The sequence below is a fragment of the Oryx dammah genome, unplaced genomic scaffold, assembly GCF_014754425.2.
Source record: "Oryx dammah isolate SB20612 unplaced genomic scaffold, SCBI_Odam_1.1 HiC_scaffold_26, whole genome shotgun sequence".
In the NCBI taxonomy this organism is placed as follows: Eukaryota; Metazoa; Chordata; class Mammalia; order Artiodactyla; family Bovidae; genus Oryx; species Oryx dammah.
This window is the reverse complement of record NW_024070210.1, coordinates 56,945,808-56,965,603: the sequence shown is the minus strand read 5'-3', so window position 1 is coordinate 56,965,603 and position 19,796 is coordinate 56,945,808. Positions and strand designations below refer to the sequence as shown.

Genomic DNA, 19,796 nt, shown 5'->3' with positions numbered 1-19,796 from the left:
CTGAGATTCTGACAGCTCTTCTGAACAGCCTCAGAAAAAAAAAGTATACTTCACTAAGTGGGACCAGAATGACTAGTAAAAAGTCTCATTTCAAACCAACCTATTTTTTCAAAACTCCTAGCTTCCTGGGGTATGGATGCCTTAAAGGGTTTGGTTTCAGCATTTTGGGGTTATCTAGATGCATTTATTGAATGGATTTTATTTTTGTTTGTTTCTAACTGCTCCATCCAAATGATACTCTTGCAATACCAACAAAATAAATAGCGCCATTTCATGCTGCTTTAGCAGGTGGCTCCATCTCATCCCAGCCTGATCCTCTCATGTCCTAATGTCTCAAACCAAAGAACAAAGTGGCAGCACCTCTTCAAGTTATACACCCACCCCAGCCCCGCCCGCCCCCAAAAATCTGCCAACGAAGTACTCAGTTTTTGAATACTATTCACTTGAAGAGATGCTGGACTAGAGCAGCAAACCTGTTAAGTCTGGGGACTTTCTGTTCCCATCACTTGTTTGTATTAAACATAGAATTCCTCAAACATCCTAACACCCCACCAAGCTATCATTTTGGGGGAAAAAAACTTTAAAATTCAAGTGGTCCCTTAAAATATTGTTAACCTAGGTTAAGAATTTTCCTAACTAAAATAAATCCAAGCCTCAGAGAGGAAATTTCCAACTTGGTCCATTTTCTTCTGTATCATTCTAAGAAAAATGTCAAAGATTGAGAATTTTTAAAATAAGTTTTTATAAATAATGTATCCAAAGATTTTTTGACCCACTACATATAGTAAGAATCTCGTTAAGAAAAATATACAGATTTTGATAAGAGTTTAAATTCTGAGAGAAAGTTTAAAGCCTGATGCCAAGTCCTTAGATTGCTACTGCTTCAATTTCAAAAGATCAGTGGACAGCAATTTTAGTACACAGAACTCCACTATGCTGTAGAGTTCCTTTTTTCCTGGGTCAGCCAGCTTTATTCTGCTTCATTAACCCCTTCTTTGCTCCTTGATGGATTTTGGAATCCAGTTTCCCTGTAAGGGAGAAAAAGAAGCCTCGTTATTTATTTTTTATATTTGCAATGCAAATCTTTCATGGCCTCTCAGGTCTTCTGGTTACTGTGTTCCTGTCACATTCAATTATCTTGCTCCAGGACTCAGACACTTTCAAACTTCAGAGTTTCATTCTGTAAGAATGAGGAAGCAGTGGGAACAGGGTGCAGGGACACACAAACGTCTGCACCAACACAATGAGCATTCACAGCAAGAATCGAAGGAGTTAGTATTTCTAATTCTGTAGTTACTAGGAAAAAAAAAAACACGTTTTCCGGAGTGTCTGATACTAAGGCAAGTTTTTAAAGAATACAAACATAATGATAAAGGAAGACATTTCACACAGTGGGAAACTCATTCCTCTGACCTGTTAACTGGCGGAGCATAATGCATGAATCTCCCTCACAGTGAGAAAAGCAATTCAATTCACTCCTTTGCTGCCTCAGACTTAATAGGGGGAGTGACTTGAAACACTGAGGTAGAATCCACATGAATGCTTTTCTAACAAAGGGGCCCTATCACCAGCTAAGAAGGGCAAAGGTCATGGGCTGTATGACTCCTCTAAGTGTTAAAGTTAGAAAACAAGCAACATTCCTGTCCCAGGTGACCCTAATGAGAGGTATTCCACTGATGTGGTCTCCGACCTCTGACTTCTCAGATCTACCAGGATAAAGGTCAGTTCAGTGGTAGCCGCCTTAAGAAATACCCATCTCAGGAAAAACTTAACAGAGTTCCTGTCTGTCTGGCCTGAGAACAGAGCTGGCAGGTGACTTTCTCCCAAAAAGTCTGATTTAAGTCAATAGAGATGCTGATGCTGGAAAGAGAAATAGTTCAGTTCAGCCTTGGCAGTAAATAAACAAAAAACACCGAAACAAAAGCAGCTGGGTGTACTATAGTCCTATACCCACAACCCCGGCCCCTTGTACTCGATCATTTTCATTTGCCGCACTAATCAGGTGCAATAGAGGAAGCACGGGACAAGAAGTTAAGAGACCCAGGTTCCAGTATTCCTTTGTCTGATACAAACAAGTCATCTGATCTGTCTGGACTTCAGTATCCTTATTTGTCCAACCAAGATAAGAATTCATGTCCTGACTACTGCACAAAGAGAGTGTGAAAAAAAAAAAATTACTTCAATCTAACAAGTTTCCTGTTTTCTTAATTCTTCTCTTCTTCCTCATCTCTCCAGGGCTACACCTGCCTTTGGAATAACATTACTTCCTTTTCTGGGCTTCCTTAGAAACCATCATTTAATGAGACCCTAAATGATGTCCACAACAGTCACAATGATGCTGATTTTAATTTGGGCTTTAGAAACATAAGAGTATTCCCAGGGACTTAGGAGTTCTTTCATCCCCCAGGCTGCCTTGCTGGAAATCCAAACATGTGCCAGCAATCTGGCAAAAAGCCCTGTTATGAGGCAAATTTGCCTTTGTATCCCTAAGACTAGCCTAGTGACCACCAAATGGTAGGTGCCCAATAAATGAACTAAAGAAAGCAGGCACTGCAAATTTCAGAGCCTTTACTGTAAAGGTTTGGGAACTACTAAGTAAACAAAAATAGCAGGTATCAGATAAACATAAAAGAGTATTCACTGTAAAGGCGGTGGTACTCAGAGGTACGAAGAAGTACTGCCTCTCCTTAAGCTTTTTAGAACAAGTTAGGACAGAGCTTAGAATTCCATCTAGGACTCCAGACTTCCAATTCTCTGCACTAAGTTAGAAGATGCAGGTCCCAGTTTTAGTTCTAAGACTACCTATCTGTATGACCTTGAGGAAGTAACCCAGTCACTCTTGTCCTCAACTTTTTCAATACTGTGAGGAAACTGGACTACACAGTACTGAAGGCCCTTTGCAGCTCTATGATACTTTGGCCTAAAAATGAAATGTAAATGGGAATACTTTGTTTCTGAGGCAATGTGATAAAAGTGAGAAAAGCAGGAAATCTAGAGGTAGAAAGACCTGAGCAAAATACAACTTCTGTAAACCTGTTCACTCAACTATAAAATGAAAGGAAGAAAAAATTTCTATAACTTACAAAGTTGTTGAGAGGATTACAGCCAATACTAAGTACTTTTCTGAATACGAAGCACCATACCAAGTATTTTATATACACTAAATCATTTAATCAAACAATTGATTGAAATAAAATACATTCAAGTGCTTCATAAGTTCAGAGGTCTCTGAAAAATTAACAGTAGTTGTATTATTTATGCTAAGGCTTGGGAGTTGTGTTTCGTAGTTATCTCAGTTGTAGTTTTAATTTACCAAATTTACCAGCATCTCTAGGCAAGACTTTTAACTATTTATTTCAGGCTCCTCATATTTAAAAAAAGAGAGAGACATTACTTTCTTCACATTCTCAAAGCTTTCCTGTATAAGAATATCCCAAATATTGTTTTTATAAAACTCCAGTCTGATTGTGAAAGCCCTCAAGTGAGACCAGCTCAGATAAGATCAACCCATTGGAGGAAAGCACTCAATGGTAGGCAAACTAATCTCTGGCTTCAATGATGATGTCATAAAGTGGAAAACTGATAGGAGAAAGGAGATAGAAAGGAAGAAGGATTTCCAGGGCACTCCCAGGGATTCAGAAGTGTTTCATCCCCTTTTCATCCCCTAGGCTAATCTAAGAAAACCAAACATGTGCCAGCAATCTGTGAGCTCCTTACAACTAAAAACTTCTTTACATTCCTAACATAGTGACTACCAGTAGTGGCAATCTTTAGGTCAGCTGGGCAATGAAGGCCAGGACCTGGGGTTCCTTGCATGGAGAAGCAGTTATTGTGGATGCCCTCTGAACTCTGAGTTCTAGATTAGCCTGTTTTTTTAAGATGTGGGATCTGGCCAGTTACAGTAATATACAGTATACTCTCTTAAAAGCAGAGTGATAATGCTTAGTTTCTGTATTTCCCCAATATTTTTACATTTAGTACGCACAGCATTTCAGTGTTAAACCACATCCTCAATCATGGTGCCTAAAAGAAAATCAAATGCATATGCAGCAGATGGGGGAGAAGTTAAAAGGGAAAAAACTATTTGCCATCAATCGATAGAACTCTCATAGGGATTTTCACAAGCTTTGCATACGATATAAGGCAGAATTTGCATGAATTTAAAGCATGTAGTTCATTTAAAGTAAAAAATTTCCTTCATCTCTTTGAGCATTCAACCTACATATTCTACTATACTTAACCGTTTTGCATTTCTTAATTTGAGGAGACACATAGCCAAGTGATTTCATATTGTGCACTGTTTTGTGAATTATTTTAACTTCAAGAAGCACAATTATCCCCAGGTCAAGCAAACTCAAGTTTACATGCCCCCAAAAATAAATAAAAATATATGCTTTTAATTTAAACCATACACACACACACACACACGATACAACACGTAAATATGTTATATTGTAGAAGTTTATTTGCAAGTCAGAAGTTTGCAACTTAGGATAAATTTCTCATAGAACTAATCTATGAAGAGTGGCTAAATTCCTAAGCCATCACATAAGAAAAAATATTTAAGGCAAAGAATTGTAACTGGACTACTAATATTATTAATACCATGGAACTTAACCACTTCATGTAACAGTATTCTAAGAAGAAAATGTGAAGCATTCCAAATTAACAGCCAAGTATGTATTTTTCCCTATGGCACTGGGATAAGGACTTTTCCAGCTGTCAACTACTGGAGGTGGGCCTCTATGGCCTAAGGGAAGGAAGTTCTGACAAAGTGTTAAGGTTTTTAAAGATAGTAAAGATGAATGAAGGATCAAGGAATGAAGAGTTGGAAGGAATGAAAACTTTACACCAGACTAAATCCTCTGGCTTGCTCCCTCTCAACAGAAAATCTTTTTCTGAAACATGGGGATTGGTCATTCTATTCTTGCCCCACACCCAACTCACCCACTTACCTACTGTTTCTGACCCATGTTTTACCTTGCTTGGTCTACCATGGGAAAAGCTGCAGTCTCAGAGTTTTTTTCAGCCCTGCTGTCCCTGAAGCACACAGCCCATTTTGGCTTTTTTAAAGCTTTTAACCAATAGATGCAACAGGGAAAAGCTTTCTCTTAAGATTACCACTCACTCCACCCCCTATTAAACCTTGTGGATAAAAACCACGGTCATAAATGTGCTGAAGGTGAATCTCTGAGATGATAAAGTACTGAAGTTAAAACATTTCAGAGAAATATATAAACTCTGTTTACACAGAACATTTTCTCACAAGAGTTTAAGCAGTAGATGAGAACCAAGATAGGGAGGAAGCTCTGAAAAGGTAACTGGAACTAAAGATCAAACAGCAGTGGGTCTGGGAGAGAAGCCTGACCACCAGTGTTGCCCTCAGGGCCAAAGGGAAGGCAAGAACAGAGCAGAGTAGGAAGGGGTATAATTTCACAATTTAAAAAGGAGAAAAAAAGGAAGATTTAAATCCTAAATAGTTAAGAAGAAAGAAAAAGAATTTCCAGGGCCGCTTGGCTAACAGTGCAGGTAAAGTATTAAGTAAATAATTTGTATAAGTCAAGGGCAACTTATGTTCAGATTTTCTGACTTGTGGGAAATCTCAAGAATATGTTTCATAAATCATCAGAGTTGCCTGAATTTTGGAGTGAATATACATTCATCTAAATCATACTCCAAGCATTTCATTTTGTGCCCAAAAGCAGTATTATCCATTGTGTAGTCAGCTAACCAAGAGCATTACTATTACTTGAGAGAGGGCCCAGGAATCTGTGTTTTAACAGCTCTGTAGGTGATTTTTATTTACACTACCCTCTAAGAATTACTTCTCCACAGAACAGATTTATAAAATAGTTGGTCCTCAGGCACAAAGTTTTTCCAGTAGTCATGTATGGATGTGAGAGTTGGACTATAAAGATAGCTGAGCACTGAAAAATTGATGCTTTTGAACTGTGGTGTTGGAGAAGACCCTTGAGAGTCCCTTGGACTGCAAGGAGATTCAACCAGTCCATCCTAAAGGAGATCAGTCCTGGATGTTCATTGGAAGGACTGATGTTGAAGCTGAAACTCCAATACTTTGGCCACTTGATGCGAAGAGCTGACTCATTTGAAAAGACCCTGATGTTGAGAAAGATTGAAGGCAGGAGGAGAAGGGGACGACAGAGGATGAGATGGTTGGTTGGATGGCATCACCAACTCAATGAACATGAGTTTGGGTAAACTCTGGGAGTTGGTGTTGGACAGGGAGGCCTGGCGTGCTGCAGTTCATGGGGTCGTAAAGAGTTGGACACGACTGAGCGACTGGACTGAACGGAACTGAGGCACAAGGTCAGGTAGCCCTGTGGACAGCTGACAACAACGCATGTCCTAGGAGCATCCAATCCACACAATGGGAAAGCAATGTCACAAAGGCACAGAACAGTAACTGACATAAGCAAGCAAATGGGAGAGCTGTTCATGTTGTGTTTAAAAGTAAGTAAGAGAGAACACCACTCTGTGTTTCTTGAGATTGCTTGGATATAGAAGAACCTGGTATATGACTAAACAGAGAAGTTGGGAGTTGAAGATGGGGTGGAAGTGGAAAGAATCAAGTCATAAGCACTTCCTAAAAAGTGAACATGCAGAGGGTACTATAATCACAAACACACAAAAGCAAACATTACAGAAAAGAAAACCATCAAGAAGTTTCAAAAAGAGGATGAAAAGCAAGAGGGCTAGAGCAGACCTCTGGGGCCATTAATCAAACCAATAGTAGGAAGTGGTACCTCCAAAAAGTTAAGTCTTATTCTTGGATTGAATACTGAGGAACAACGGTTAAGAACAGTACAGTGGGGCAAATGTACTCTTTTGGCTTACAAGTAGTATTTTAAAGGTAATGGGGTCCTAACTGGAAGTTTAGAGTGATTCACTCATATACCAATAATTGTGGATCAAGGTATGCTTCAGAAAGGCTATACTGTAGTTAACCTAACATTAAAGTTATTGATAAAAAGAATTTTTTAAATTAACAGTAACTTTAATATTAAACAGTTGATTAACAATGTTGTACTAGTTTCAGGAATATGATAAATAAGATTTTTCTAATTCTTCAAGTATTTGAGATGATATGGAACAGGATAAAAAGAGAAAAAAATTTTAAGTTAAACAAGTGAGATTCAAGATAAAAAAAAATAGACCATCGAAGCTTGTGACTTACAGATTTTTGGATTTCCTTTAATAGGAAACTTCACAATCATTTCCTGGGGATTTGTGCAGATGAAAACAAACGGAGAATCAGATTCTTCTTGACTTATGTCTGGATACTGCAAAATATAAAAATTAAAAGTTCATGCTAGTTGGGACAAACTGAATTTCAAGGAGGTCAAAGGATGTCCCAGAATCCACCTCAATATTCTGATGGTAGTACTCTGCATTACATAGCCAGGTAAAGACGATAATGCTCAACAAGCAAGAACAAACCTTCCACTTTCCCCCAAGCTTTAGCACAGTATTCTTATACAGTCTTTTGCCCACCATTTGTGACTTCCTATAATGGAAACAACTTCTTAAAAAAAGATGTTTGACATCTTTCCAGAGAATCAAAACTGACTAATCTTTCAATATAAGCAACTGTGAATTGGGAGATTCAGAGGTCTCCTGTAGGAACATCAGGTACCCACCTCCAGATTCAGCTCAAGTGAAACACTGGAAGGTTTAAGAAAAATAGAACATTTGTGGAAATTCTGCCAGAAACGATCAACAGGGCCCTTCTCTCACTAAAGGGAAGGAAGATGATTCATTCTGAAAGGTATGAACCTGCCAAAGTTGTTTTGCTGGACACATTCCAGACTCACTTAGGGTGAAAAGGTAACAGTAGAGCAATTCTGAAAATAATTTAGAAGCCTCCTTTGGAGCTCCTATCACAAAATGAATCTGTGTAAATTCTTAGGACTTTTATTCTTCTGCAAAGACAGACACAGAAACTAGAGTAAGAATATCTGGCCACACAATCACAACTTAAGGAACAAGTGGGTGTTGGCAGAAAAGTGCTCTCCAGCAATGTGCAACTGACTTGGTATTTCAACATTTCCTATCTTGGGATGTCTTGTGTTTAGCATTTTCGATAAATACGACTCTAAAGCTGACTATGGCCATGGGTCAGACTTCACTACCAAAGTAACCTTTCTCCTGGTAATGAGAAATTGTGAAATTATTTTCCACTCTTATTTACCTGCTAAGATGTATCCTGTAAAGATCTAAGGCTCTAAAGTAAAAATGGAGGTTTCAGTGAAATAAGGAAGAAAAGTCAAATGTCGGGACTTCCCTGGTGGTCCAGTGGTTAAGAATCCGCCTGCTTATGCAGGGGACACAGGTTCAATTCCTGGTGTGGGAAGATTCCACATGTTGTGGGGCAACTAAGCCATCGAGCCACAATTACTGAGACCGTGTGCCCTAGAGTCTATGCGCCACAGCAAGAGAAGTGACCATGATGTGAAGCCCATCCAAGGCAACTACAGAGTAGCCCCTGCTCGCCGCAACTAGAGAAAATCCTCGCACAGCAACCAAGGCCCAGGGCAGTCAATAAATATATAAAATGCATTTTTTAAAAAATGAAGATGGAAGGAGAAACTTTCTTTTTTCCTTACCCTTTGGATCTTTAGAAGTCAAAGAAAAGTGGGGCCCAGCTGTTACCGTTGAGGTGCTTAAGGCACAAATAAAACCAGAGGCTGCCATCAAGATCTTTAAACCTAATTCTACAGATGCCGAAGTAGCAACAGTCACAATTCATATCTCTTCGATTTTCCTGCTCTCTCTTCTCTGTGTCTCAGAGAATGCTGAGGCAGAGAACAAACCTGCCAGGACTTTACAGCTCTGTTTACAGTAGTTTTCCAAAACGACAAGCCATTTCACTCCTCTTTCTTCCGCATCAATAAATGTTCTCTCTCTACTGGATCAATCCCGTTAACAAACACTCTTTCTATAATGTCTGTCATAAAACAAAAACTCCCCAGATCCCACATTCTCCTTCAGCTACTGCCCCATTTTCAGGTTCCCTTCACAACAAAATTCATTAAAAGATTATCTGTACACTTTGCCTCTCACTTTATAGTGACTATAAAGAGGCTTTTCTTCCATCATTCCACCAGAACGGTTCTTCTAAAGGTCATCTTTCATTTCCATGCTGCCAAATAAGTTCTACTTCTAGGTGGGCGGAGGAGCCTGGTAGGCTGCAGTCCATGGGGTCGCTAAGAGTCGGACATGACTGAGCGACTTCACTTTCACTTTTCAGTTTCATGCATTGGAAAAGAAAATGGCAACCTACTCCAGTGTTCTTGCCTGGAGAATCCCAGGGACAGGGGAGCCTGGTGGGCTGCCATCTATGGGGTCGCACAGAGTCGGACATGACTGAGGCGACTTAGCAGCAGCAGGTATACTCAAAGAATTGAAAGCAGGGATTCAGATATTTGTATACCAATGTTCAAAGCAGCATTACTCACAACAGTCAGTAGTTTCCACAATCCAAATGTCTAACAATAGACAGATTGAACAAAACATGGCATATACACACAATGGAATACTATTCAGCCTTCAAAAGGAATGGAATTCTGATACATGCTACACCATGAATGAACCTAGAAAAATTATGCTAAGTAAAATAAACCACACACAAAAGAACAAATATTCTGAGTCTACTTATGTGAGATGCTTAGAATAGACAAGTTTGGAAGTTCCCTGGCAGTCTAGTGGTTAGGATTTGGTGCTTTCACTGCTAGAGCCTGGGATCAATCCCTGATCATGGAACTAAGATCCCGCAAGCTGAGCTGCATAGCCAAAAAAAAAGACAAATTCATAGAGAAAGAAAGTACAATAGAGGTTACTAGGGGCTGGGGGGAGTGTGGAGGAAAGAGGAATTACTGTTTAATGGGTACAGAGTTCCTGTCTGAGATGACAAAAAGTTCTAAACATGGATGGCTGCACAACACTGTGAATATACTTAACACCTCTGAACTGCATGCTTAAAAATGGTTAACTTTATATTATGTATATTTACCACAATAAAAATAAAATTAAAAGAAAAATCAAGGTCCTAGATTTTCTTTCCAAACCTGCTCCTCTCTCATTCATATCCCTTTAAAATAGCTATTCTAATCTTTCCAGTTGTTCAGGTCAAGAACCTCATAACCAACCCTCAGGGAATCCTGTTAACTCTACTTTCGAAAGATACTCAATACCCCACCATTTCTTAAGACGCCCAGCGCTACTGCCCTGGTCCAGGCCACCACAATGTCTCTCTGGATTCGATAGCCTCCTCATGGCCTGTCTGTTTCTGCCCTTAACCTTCCCCTTGTCTATTCACATCACAGCAGTCTGCGCTATTTCTTAAACATATTCAATATACTGGATCAAGTCACTCCAAAGTTTAAAACTCTCCAAAGGCTTTTTGTCTCAGTCAGAATAAAAGACTAAGTCCTCACTATGACGTACAGGTCCCCACTATGACCAACAGGTCCCCAAACAATCTGGCCCCCACTTCCTCTCTGATGCCTTCTCCTGCTACTCTCCCCCACTTTCCACTCCAGCTATACAGGGTTCCTTGTTCCTGCCTCTGGACGTCTGTACTAACTTATTTACTCCTCTTCCTGGGATGCTTTCCCTGCTCGGTATCGACCTGGTTTCCTCTTTCTTTCTTCAGAACTTTGTTCAAATGTCAACTTTGTAGTGGGTCTTCCGGCATTCTTAGCCCCCATCTCTTTATTTTTTCTCTACAGCACTTACCATCATAAATGGCAACCTACTCCAGTATTCTTGCCTGGAAAATCCTATGAACAAAGGGGCCTGAAGGGCTACAGTTCATGAAGTCACAAGAGTTGGACATGACTTAGTGACTAAACCACCACCAATTCACTTATTTAAATTTTTAAAATTTGGACTTTCCTTACTAGGATAAAAGCTTCAAGAGGGCAAGGATCTTTGTTTTGCTTACTCCTTAGCACCTGGAATCATGCCTGGCACATGGTAGGCAATCAATAAATATTTGTTGGATTAAAAAAAAAAAACTGCCAGTCTGTGCTTTTAGGTTATCTTAACCATGCTAAATACATACATGCTGGGAGCTGGACACTCTTAGGACTAAACTCTGGCTAAAAGCAGGTACTAGTCTATAATCTGTTATTCCTCAAGCTAAATTAGAACTTTTGTGTCTTGGGAAGTAGCCAGTAAGGCCCTATGTTTAATAAAAACTACCCTGACATATATTAACATAGTCAGAAAATGTCAAATAATGGGGAAAATGATGGAGAAATGAAATTATACAACAAGTGGTTCTCTGGACCCATTCATGCCTTCTAATAAAGATGAACACTAAAATTAACTTTCCCAATTGAATCTAAATCCAAGTTTCATGTGAATATTCCTGTTTCCAAGTTCTATTACTAACAGGAAGCTTACAAGAAACAGAGCTAAAGAGCAAAGAAGCCTACGGGAATAAAGAAAAGTAAGGCCTATGTGTTGGAAGAAGGGATTATTTTTTTATGGTAAAATGCATTAAAGCGAAGCCAGCTTGGCAGAACCTGTACCTGCAGAAATGTATAATCTCTGAAACTGAGTCTTGGACACTAATAGACCACATTAAACACCAAAAAGTCAGAGACTTGCAAGAAATAGAGTTTTGGTTTGAGCGTCAAAAGACTAAAATGCAGCTGACCTAGAGAAAGAGTAAATTAAGAAAAAGAAGGTTCACATTTGTGAAGAACATAAATAAACTCTCAATGGCATCTAATTTAGAGAGGATATTAGATTAAGGGTCACTGAGATAGTGCAATAGACAGGCTAGGGAATGAGGGTTATAAGACCAAGCAATTCAAAGCAACCATTTACATGCAGTAACAGACTCCTCAGGACGCTGCTGCTGTTCCTGCCTTCACCAACATGACTCCTATCACCTGGTTTCCAGCCTGAGGAGCGGGGGAGGTGGGCTTCCTCCTCTTTCATGCCTCATAAGTTTCATAGCTAACGTAACAGGTAATTAACTACTAAACAGCCGTTTTCTTCTCCTCTCCAGAGGGAAACTGTTGACCAGCCATCTAGAAAATATTTCTCTTGCCATTTTCATAAGAGGGGAAAAAAAAAAAAAAGTTTAGTGGCTCTTGGCAACCACTGCAGTCTCAGAGCCAAGTGGGCATTTTCACCAACTCCACAAGCCTCCATTTAATCCTTGTACTGAAATGATCAGAAAGTCCTACATGATGTCACTCTTCCCAACAAATCCCCAGATGACCCACATGTAAATCTTACACCTGTCTCCAAGGACTAACAGCTAAAGGAAACAGTTAAGAAGAAACTCATTGACAAAGAACGTATGTTTGCTGGAGGTTTTCTTGGTTTGAACTTTGGGGAACTAGATAGGACATGAAATCAGGCTCTGAAATCTAGTTAGCTGAAAACCAACTCCAAGAAGATTGAGGTGATAATACTCAGAAAGAGAGAAGGAAATGAGTCTGATAAAAAGACCACAAGCACAACAGATCCAAAGAAGTATATCCTGAAAGCAACTGTGTTCTCTGATAAACAGCCCTCATTAAAAAAAAAAAAAAAAAAAAGTTGTTCTCATTTTCCTTCAAAGCAATTCAAGGTGTTCACAGGATAAGTAGTACCCTGGGCCCCACTGTACTGTAGGATAAGCGTTTTCTCACATCAGAGTTAATGTATTGATCATGATACTTTGATGAGATGACTCCTGCATGTTTGACTGGAGGTGGATAAAGATCATGCCAACTGGCCCTAAGTGGGATAGCTGAACTCATGTGCAGTACCCAGTGCAAATCATGTGCCCAATACCAAATACAAGGGGTTCCAGCTCAGTGCCACAGAGACCATTCATATTTGCGCCAATTGGGAGGAATAAGGATAGGTGATATTCAGCTTGGAGTCTTTCAGACACTTGTGGAAGATGATCTGGCTGAAGCCACACAGGCTGGTATCCTGGTCCCTTCCTTATTTGTTGTTTAGTCACTAAGTTGTGTCCAACTCTTTGCAAACCCATGGACTGAAGCCCGCCAGGTCCCTCTGTCTACGGGATTCTCCAGGCAAGAAAATTGGAGTGGGTTGCCATTAAAATTCCCCGTGTGACTTTCTGTGTTCTTGTGAATCCTATCTATACTGGAACCTCTACACAAAAGAGAACAGACGGACTTATGTTTTCTCTAAAATTAACCTCATAACTTTGCTGCCCTGATTCTTCGAGACCAAAATGAAAATCATCCATTTGTAACAATTATTGTTGGTCTTAATTTTCATAGAGCAGGCTTTCACTCTAACTAGTAAGAACCAAAAGAAAATTGCTCTTAATCCCAAGTGGCTCAGTGGTAAAGAATCCACCTGGCAAGGTTCAATCCCTGGGTCAGGAAGATCCCCGGACCCAGGAGGAGGAAATGGCAACCCACTCCAGTATTCTTGCCTGGAAAATGCCACGGATGAAGGCATGAAATCCCCTAGACAGAGGAGCCTGGCAGGCTACAGTCTGTGGGGTCACAAAGAGTCAGACATGACTGAGCGCACATGCAGATACTACATTGTAAGGCCTTAACCATTCAAATCTACCCTAATATCTCAGAATGCTAGGACTCCTCTTGTTTTAAGGGCTCTGCTGACTTTATATTTTTATCTCCCAATGGCTGGTCTGACTCAGCTGGGAACAACTACTGAGGCAGAGTTCACAGAATCCTTTGACATGAGTTGACATATCAAGGTAAGATCATTATCAAGTAATACAGTGTTATTAACAGCAACAATACCCCTTTATCAAATAAAGGGAGTTTTGTCTTTTAGAAACAAACAGATTAAAATATTTAAACAATCCAAATGAAAAATCACAGAAAAAGAGATTTTTGTATGGCTCTAAATTTTTGTACTACTGATTTTTGTATTATGTGCACAATTCATACTACAGAACCACTCTCCTTCACGGCTACAATACCGGTTTTCTTTGCTACAGCTCCTTTATTTCAAAAAGTCATTTTCAGGGACTTCCTTGGTGGTTCAGTGGACAAGACTTCATGCTCCCAATGCAGTGGGCCTGGGTTCGATTCCTAATCAGGGAACTAAGATCTCACATAAGGCAGCTAAGCCCATGCATTCTAGAAAAGCCCAGGCGCTGCATCAAAAACCCAGCACAGCCAAAATAAATCATAAAAATTAAATAAATAAAAAGTCATTTTCCTTAAAAGAAAATTCTTTTCTTCTGTACACTTCCCTGGTGGCTCCGAGGTTAAAGCGTCTGCCTGCAATGCTGGAGACCTGGGTTCGATCCCTGGGTCGGGAAGATCCCCTGGAGAAGGAAATGGCAACCCACTCCAGTACTCTTGCCTGGAAAATGCCATGGATGAAGGTGCCCGGTAGGCTAGAGTCAATGAGATCGCAAACAGTCATACACTACTGAGCAACTTCACTTCTCATGTATAACCAATGCAGACTAATGGTACTACCATTTACCCCTCACCACAGCTAGAAACCAAAATCTAACCTGGACTTCTTTCTCTCACCCTTCACAGCCAATCAAATCACCAAGTCCTACAGACTTTATCTTCTAAACATTCCAATCATCTGGTCCTTTCTTTCCAACTTGACAGCCAGAGCATTGCTGCCAGCCTCCATCATGCCTCCACCTGGAAAATCATAATTTCCTAAATTATCTACTTGTTTTCAGCTTGCCCCATCTAGTCCATTCCTTCCTACTTCTGTCAAAACAATTTTTCTAAAGTGCCTTCAGAATACTAAATTCCCTCACATGGCATTTAAGGCTTCTCACTTACCAACCAATGCCTGCCCCTCAATTTATTGTTATCACCATTAAATGAACACCTACTATACATCAGGCTATATGCTAGGGCACTGGAGATAACAGGGTTAGACACAGATGGTGATCTAAAGGAACGACATGTGAATATATAATTATAGGGGAAAAAAAGGTTAAAGATGTAAATAGAAATATGAACACAGGAGCCCAGAGAAGGATGCAATTAACCCTGTCAGGGAGGAAATAGGCTGAGGTCACGAAAGACTCTACAGGAGGCAATGAACAAAGAACTCTTTGCTCTTTCAAAGAATGAACAGAACTCTCATGATGGACATAAGCATGAAGATACAGGATAGTACGTTGAGGAAGATATAAATTCTGCTCTCTTCAAGGATCGCCTTTTTTAGTAACCCTCCCCACCTGCCTCCAGTCAAGGTGAGTTAGGAGTTAGATCTCCTCCTTTATGTATTCCTTTGGACATATGATAATTATCATAGTTGGGTTTTCTTGTCACAGTCTCTTGCAGCAGACTTAAAAGATCAAGAGAAGACGGAATATCTTGTTAAAACTCTGGATTCTTAATGTGCACAGTGCCTGCACATGACACAATGGTCAATAAATGCTTGTTGAATGTGTGGTTATATAATATTTTGAGCAATAAAATCTTAAATTAGAAGATAATTTGCCTCTTGGTTCATACAGTATACTTGACAAATTAAGAAGCCTTTCAACAGACTGAAGAAAGACAGCAAGATTGTAAAGTTACAGCAGATTCCTTCTAGATCAAACAGACTGCTTTCTCTCTAAGCCTGGGTGGTGGTGGTGGTGTTGCTGTTCAGTTGCAAGTCGTGTCTGACTCTTGAGACCCCATGGACTATAGCCCACCAGGCTTCTCCATCAGTTGGATTTCTCAGGCAAGATTACTGGAGTGGGCTGCCATTTCTTTCTCTGGGGGATCCTCCCAACCCAAGAATCAAATTTGCACCTCTTGCATTGGCAGGTGGACTCTTTGCCACTGAGCAGCCAGGCAAGTCTGAGTTTACTTACAGGTAACTTGAAGGTGTCATATTAAGTGACCGAATCTACCTGCATAAAACCTTGCATTTGTCCCCACCCCTTCTGTCTAATTCCACAGGCATTTCCTAGAACAGATTTTTTTAAAGAACTTTTTTCTTTTTTTGGATGTGGATCATTTTTCAAAGTCTTCATTGAATTTGTTACAATACTGTTTCTGTTTTCCGTTTTTTGGCAGAGAGGCATGTGGGATCTTAGTCCCTGACCCGGGATCAAACCTGTACCCCTTGCACTGGAATGCAAAGTCTTAACCACTGGACTGCCAGGAAAGTCTCTAGAACAGACTTTAAAAATATATTCAACCAGAATGACAAGAGCCTTCTCACTAGACTTCCTACCTTTAGTCTCTTCACAATTCACCTTGCACATTGCTGCCATATTCATTTTCTGGCTCCAGTGATTTTCAAAACATCCCTTCCCATCCCACAACTGACTAGAGAGAAAGTCTAACCTCTGCAGCCTATCCTCAAAGTTATCTACCATCTGACCACAGCATACATTTCCATTCAACAAACTGGTCTGCTATTATTCTCCATACAGGCTCATGACTTCTCACCTCACATTACTCTCTCCTTAGAATATGCTTTTCTATCTATAAGTAGGAAGACTTAAACAGAAACTCCAATTCTACCATTTACTGATTGACAGTACCCAAGTTATTTTAACTTTGAGTCTTAAGTTCTTTCCTCTCTAAAAGAGGGGTACTGATACTTTGTTTGGTATCAAGTTGTTATGAGGATTAAAAAATAACATAATAGGTTGGGCACATAATAACTAATCAAAAAGTGATAGTTTTTATTATTACTACACTTCAAGGCTAATTCAAAAGCCACAATCCTAAGATGTTCAATACTGCTAATTATTAGAGAAATGCAAGTCAAAACTGTAATGAGCCACAACCTTACACTGGTCAGAATGGCCATCATTCTGACTACTGTAGACTACAGTCTACAAATAACAAATGCTGGAGAAAGTGTGGAGAAAAGAGAATCCTGCTACATTGTTGGTGGGAATTAAGTGGTGCAGTCACTATTCAAAACACTAGAGAGGTTCCCCAGAAAACTAAAAACAGAATTATCAGATGATCCAGCAATCCCACTCCTGGGCATACATCCAGACAAAACAATAATTCAAAAAGATATATGCACCCTATGTTCATAGCAGCACTGTTCACAATAGCCAAAACATGGAAACAACCTAAGTGTCCATCGACAGATGAGTAAATAAAGAAGATGTACTATATATAGACACACAAATGATATGTAATTGTATATACATATACAAGGGAATACTCAGCCATAAAGAGTAAAATAATGCCAATTGCAGCAACATGGATGCAACAAGAGATCACTGTACTAAGTAAGTCAGAAAGAGAAAGACAAATACTGTATGATATCACTTATATGTGGAACCTAAAGTGAGTCACTCTGGAGAAGGAACTAGCAACTCACTCCAATATTCTTGCCTGGAGAATCCCACGGACAGAGGAGCCTGGCAGGCTATAGACCATGGAGTTGCAAGAGTCGGACACGACTTAATGTCTAAACCACCACCACCACACCAAAGTGAGTCACTCAGTCATGCCTGATTCTCTGCAGCCCCATGGACTGCAGCCCACAAGGCTCCTCTGTCCATGGGATTCTCCAGGAAAGGATACAGGGGTCGTTTGTTATTTCCTTCTCCAGGCGATCTTCCTGACCCAGGGACAGAACCCGAGTCTCCTGCATTGCAGGCAGATTCTCTACCGGCTGAGCTACCAGGGATTACTTGTGGAACCTAAAATATGCCGCAAAGAACCTATCTACAAAACAGACACACAGACATACTTGTGGTTGCCAAAGGGGAAGGAGCGTGGAGGGGGTATGGACTGGAAGTTTGGGGTTAGTAGACAAAAACTATTACATATAGAATGGATAAACAACAATGTCCTAACATATAGCAAAGCAAACTATATTTAAGATCCTGGCATAAGCCATATTGACAAAGAATATTAAAAAGAATAAATACATGTGTTAACTGAGTCACTCTGCCAAAATTAATACATCACAAATCAACTATTCTTCAATAAAAATAAATATATAAATGGCCAGTAAATATTTGAAAAGATGATTGTATGCTTGTGTTTAACTGCTCAGTCATGTCTGACTCTTTGCAACCCCATGGACTGCAGCCCATCAGGCTCCTCTGTCCACGGGGATTCACCAGGCAAGAATACTGGAATGGGTTGCCATTTCCTTCTCCAGGGGATCTTCCCAACCCAGGGATCAAACTCAGGTCTCCCGTATTGCACGTGGATTCTTTACCAAAAATGTCACCAAATGGTTAGGAAAATTGAATGAAAATAACAAAATACAGTTTTCACCCACTTTATTAGTAAACATTAAATTGACTATTAATAATCAGTTTTGGTTAGGATATTAGTATAGGAAAGACTCACAACATTGGCAGAATTTTAAATTAGATTTTTCTTTAAGAGTGGTAACTTGAAGGAAAAAAGAATGGTAACTTAGCAGTTTGTAACAACTTTTAAAGGTATGTACCTCAGACTCTAAGTTCTACTTCTCAGAGTTTATCCTGAAGAAATACTGAGTCCCCATGGGGAAAACTAAAAAGAAGCCACATTCCTAATAAAGTCCTCCTCCTAGCTGGAAGCAACCTCTCTCTCCTTTAAACTCCTCAGAGGCAGTCTTTACTTCTCTTAAGACAGTTATCTTTGCTTTCTATTTTGTTATTTGGCTGTTTATAAATCTGGTTGCAGATATATCTTATCTACCTGGTGGTCTTTCAAACATTCTGAGAACAGAACCCATGGCTGATACACCTTTTTGTTTCTCTTAGTGCCTAAAACAAAGGTACTCAAGCACTGATTAATGTATAAATAATAAAGAAAATCTTAATTATATGTTCATTTTCAGATGAAAAGATACACATTAAAGAATTCATATAAATGCACAGAAAAGTGTTCATATCCCCTTCTTCTCTTCAGGATAAGTACAACAGGAGGCATAATGCTTCCTGGATTATTTTAAAACGTACATGGTTGTCCTCACCTCATCAAGTGGGTACTTGATATCCAGGTTGCAAACAACTCAAAAGACAGTCTGTTCTGACCTAAAAACTCAAGGAAATGTTCTAGTCTTCATGAGAACTCCGAAAATACATTCCCTGTCTCCCTCAAGTGAGTTGAGATCTTAAAAAATTGCCTAGGGCTGACTGGGCTAGTCATTGCAGACACAGTTCCCCTCTTTGTTGGGGCTGAGAGGAAGCCCTCAAGATGCCTTAGAAACCATACATGCTAAGACTATGAACTGGCAGGTTTTCTTAGTAAAACAGAGAAAACACTTTCACATAATTTAAAAGGGAATCTGAGGATTCTCCATTTTTCAATGCCAATGCCTGGTCTGAATATTGACTACTATTTAATTTCTCACCTCTCATGTCTTACAGACAACCCTTTGGTGATACAAGCTGATGGAATGATATATGCAATCTTCCTGAAGATCTGTATCACATGGATACTCTTACAGAAAATGGAAAAAGTAAGACTCTCTTCCCCACTGGAAAACAGTACTTACTTTGCTGATGTCAATTTATAGGAACCCAGCAATAGAACTGGTCCAGCATTAATTCTTTAAATACAGGATCTTGGCTCTTACAAAAGCCTTAAGATCAAATGGACTGAAAAATCAGTAAGCTAGCAGGAGAGGAATGGATTCAGTATAGAAGTGGAATAATCAATGACCTCAGAGATTTCAGACAAATCAGATTTTCTATTCAAGGCAGAGATATAAATATCACAAACACAACACAGACACAGAGAAACAAAAGCCTCCAACTCAACTTTCTGTTTGAAAACTTGTTAGGTCTAGAGAACTGTTCAAACCACAGCTGCTAATGGTTATAGATTTGGCAATCAAAATGTCTTTGTTAAAAAAGAAAAAAAAAAGGT

At 39.6% G+C, this 19,796-nt stretch overlaps 1 protein-coding gene across 1 annotated transcript in view; it reads right to left on the bottom strand.

The window, feature by feature from the left end:
• Nucleotides 1-718: 718 nt before the first annotated feature.
• The window catches only part of TRIP4 (thyroid hormone receptor interactor 4), a 50,570-nt gene continuing 31,492 nt past the window's right edge, over nucleotides 719-19,796 (bottom strand). The window contains exons 12-13 of the mRNA XM_040226717.1: nucleotides 7,196-7,301; nucleotides 719-1,028 (exon numbers count right to left, since the gene is read on the bottom strand). Coding sequence (XP_040082651.1) covers nucleotides 961-1,028; nucleotides 7,196-7,301 — 174 coding nt within the window. The 3' untranslated portion in view covers nucleotides 719-960. The remainder of the gene's footprint in view (nucleotides 1,029-7,195; nucleotides 7,302-19,796) is intronic.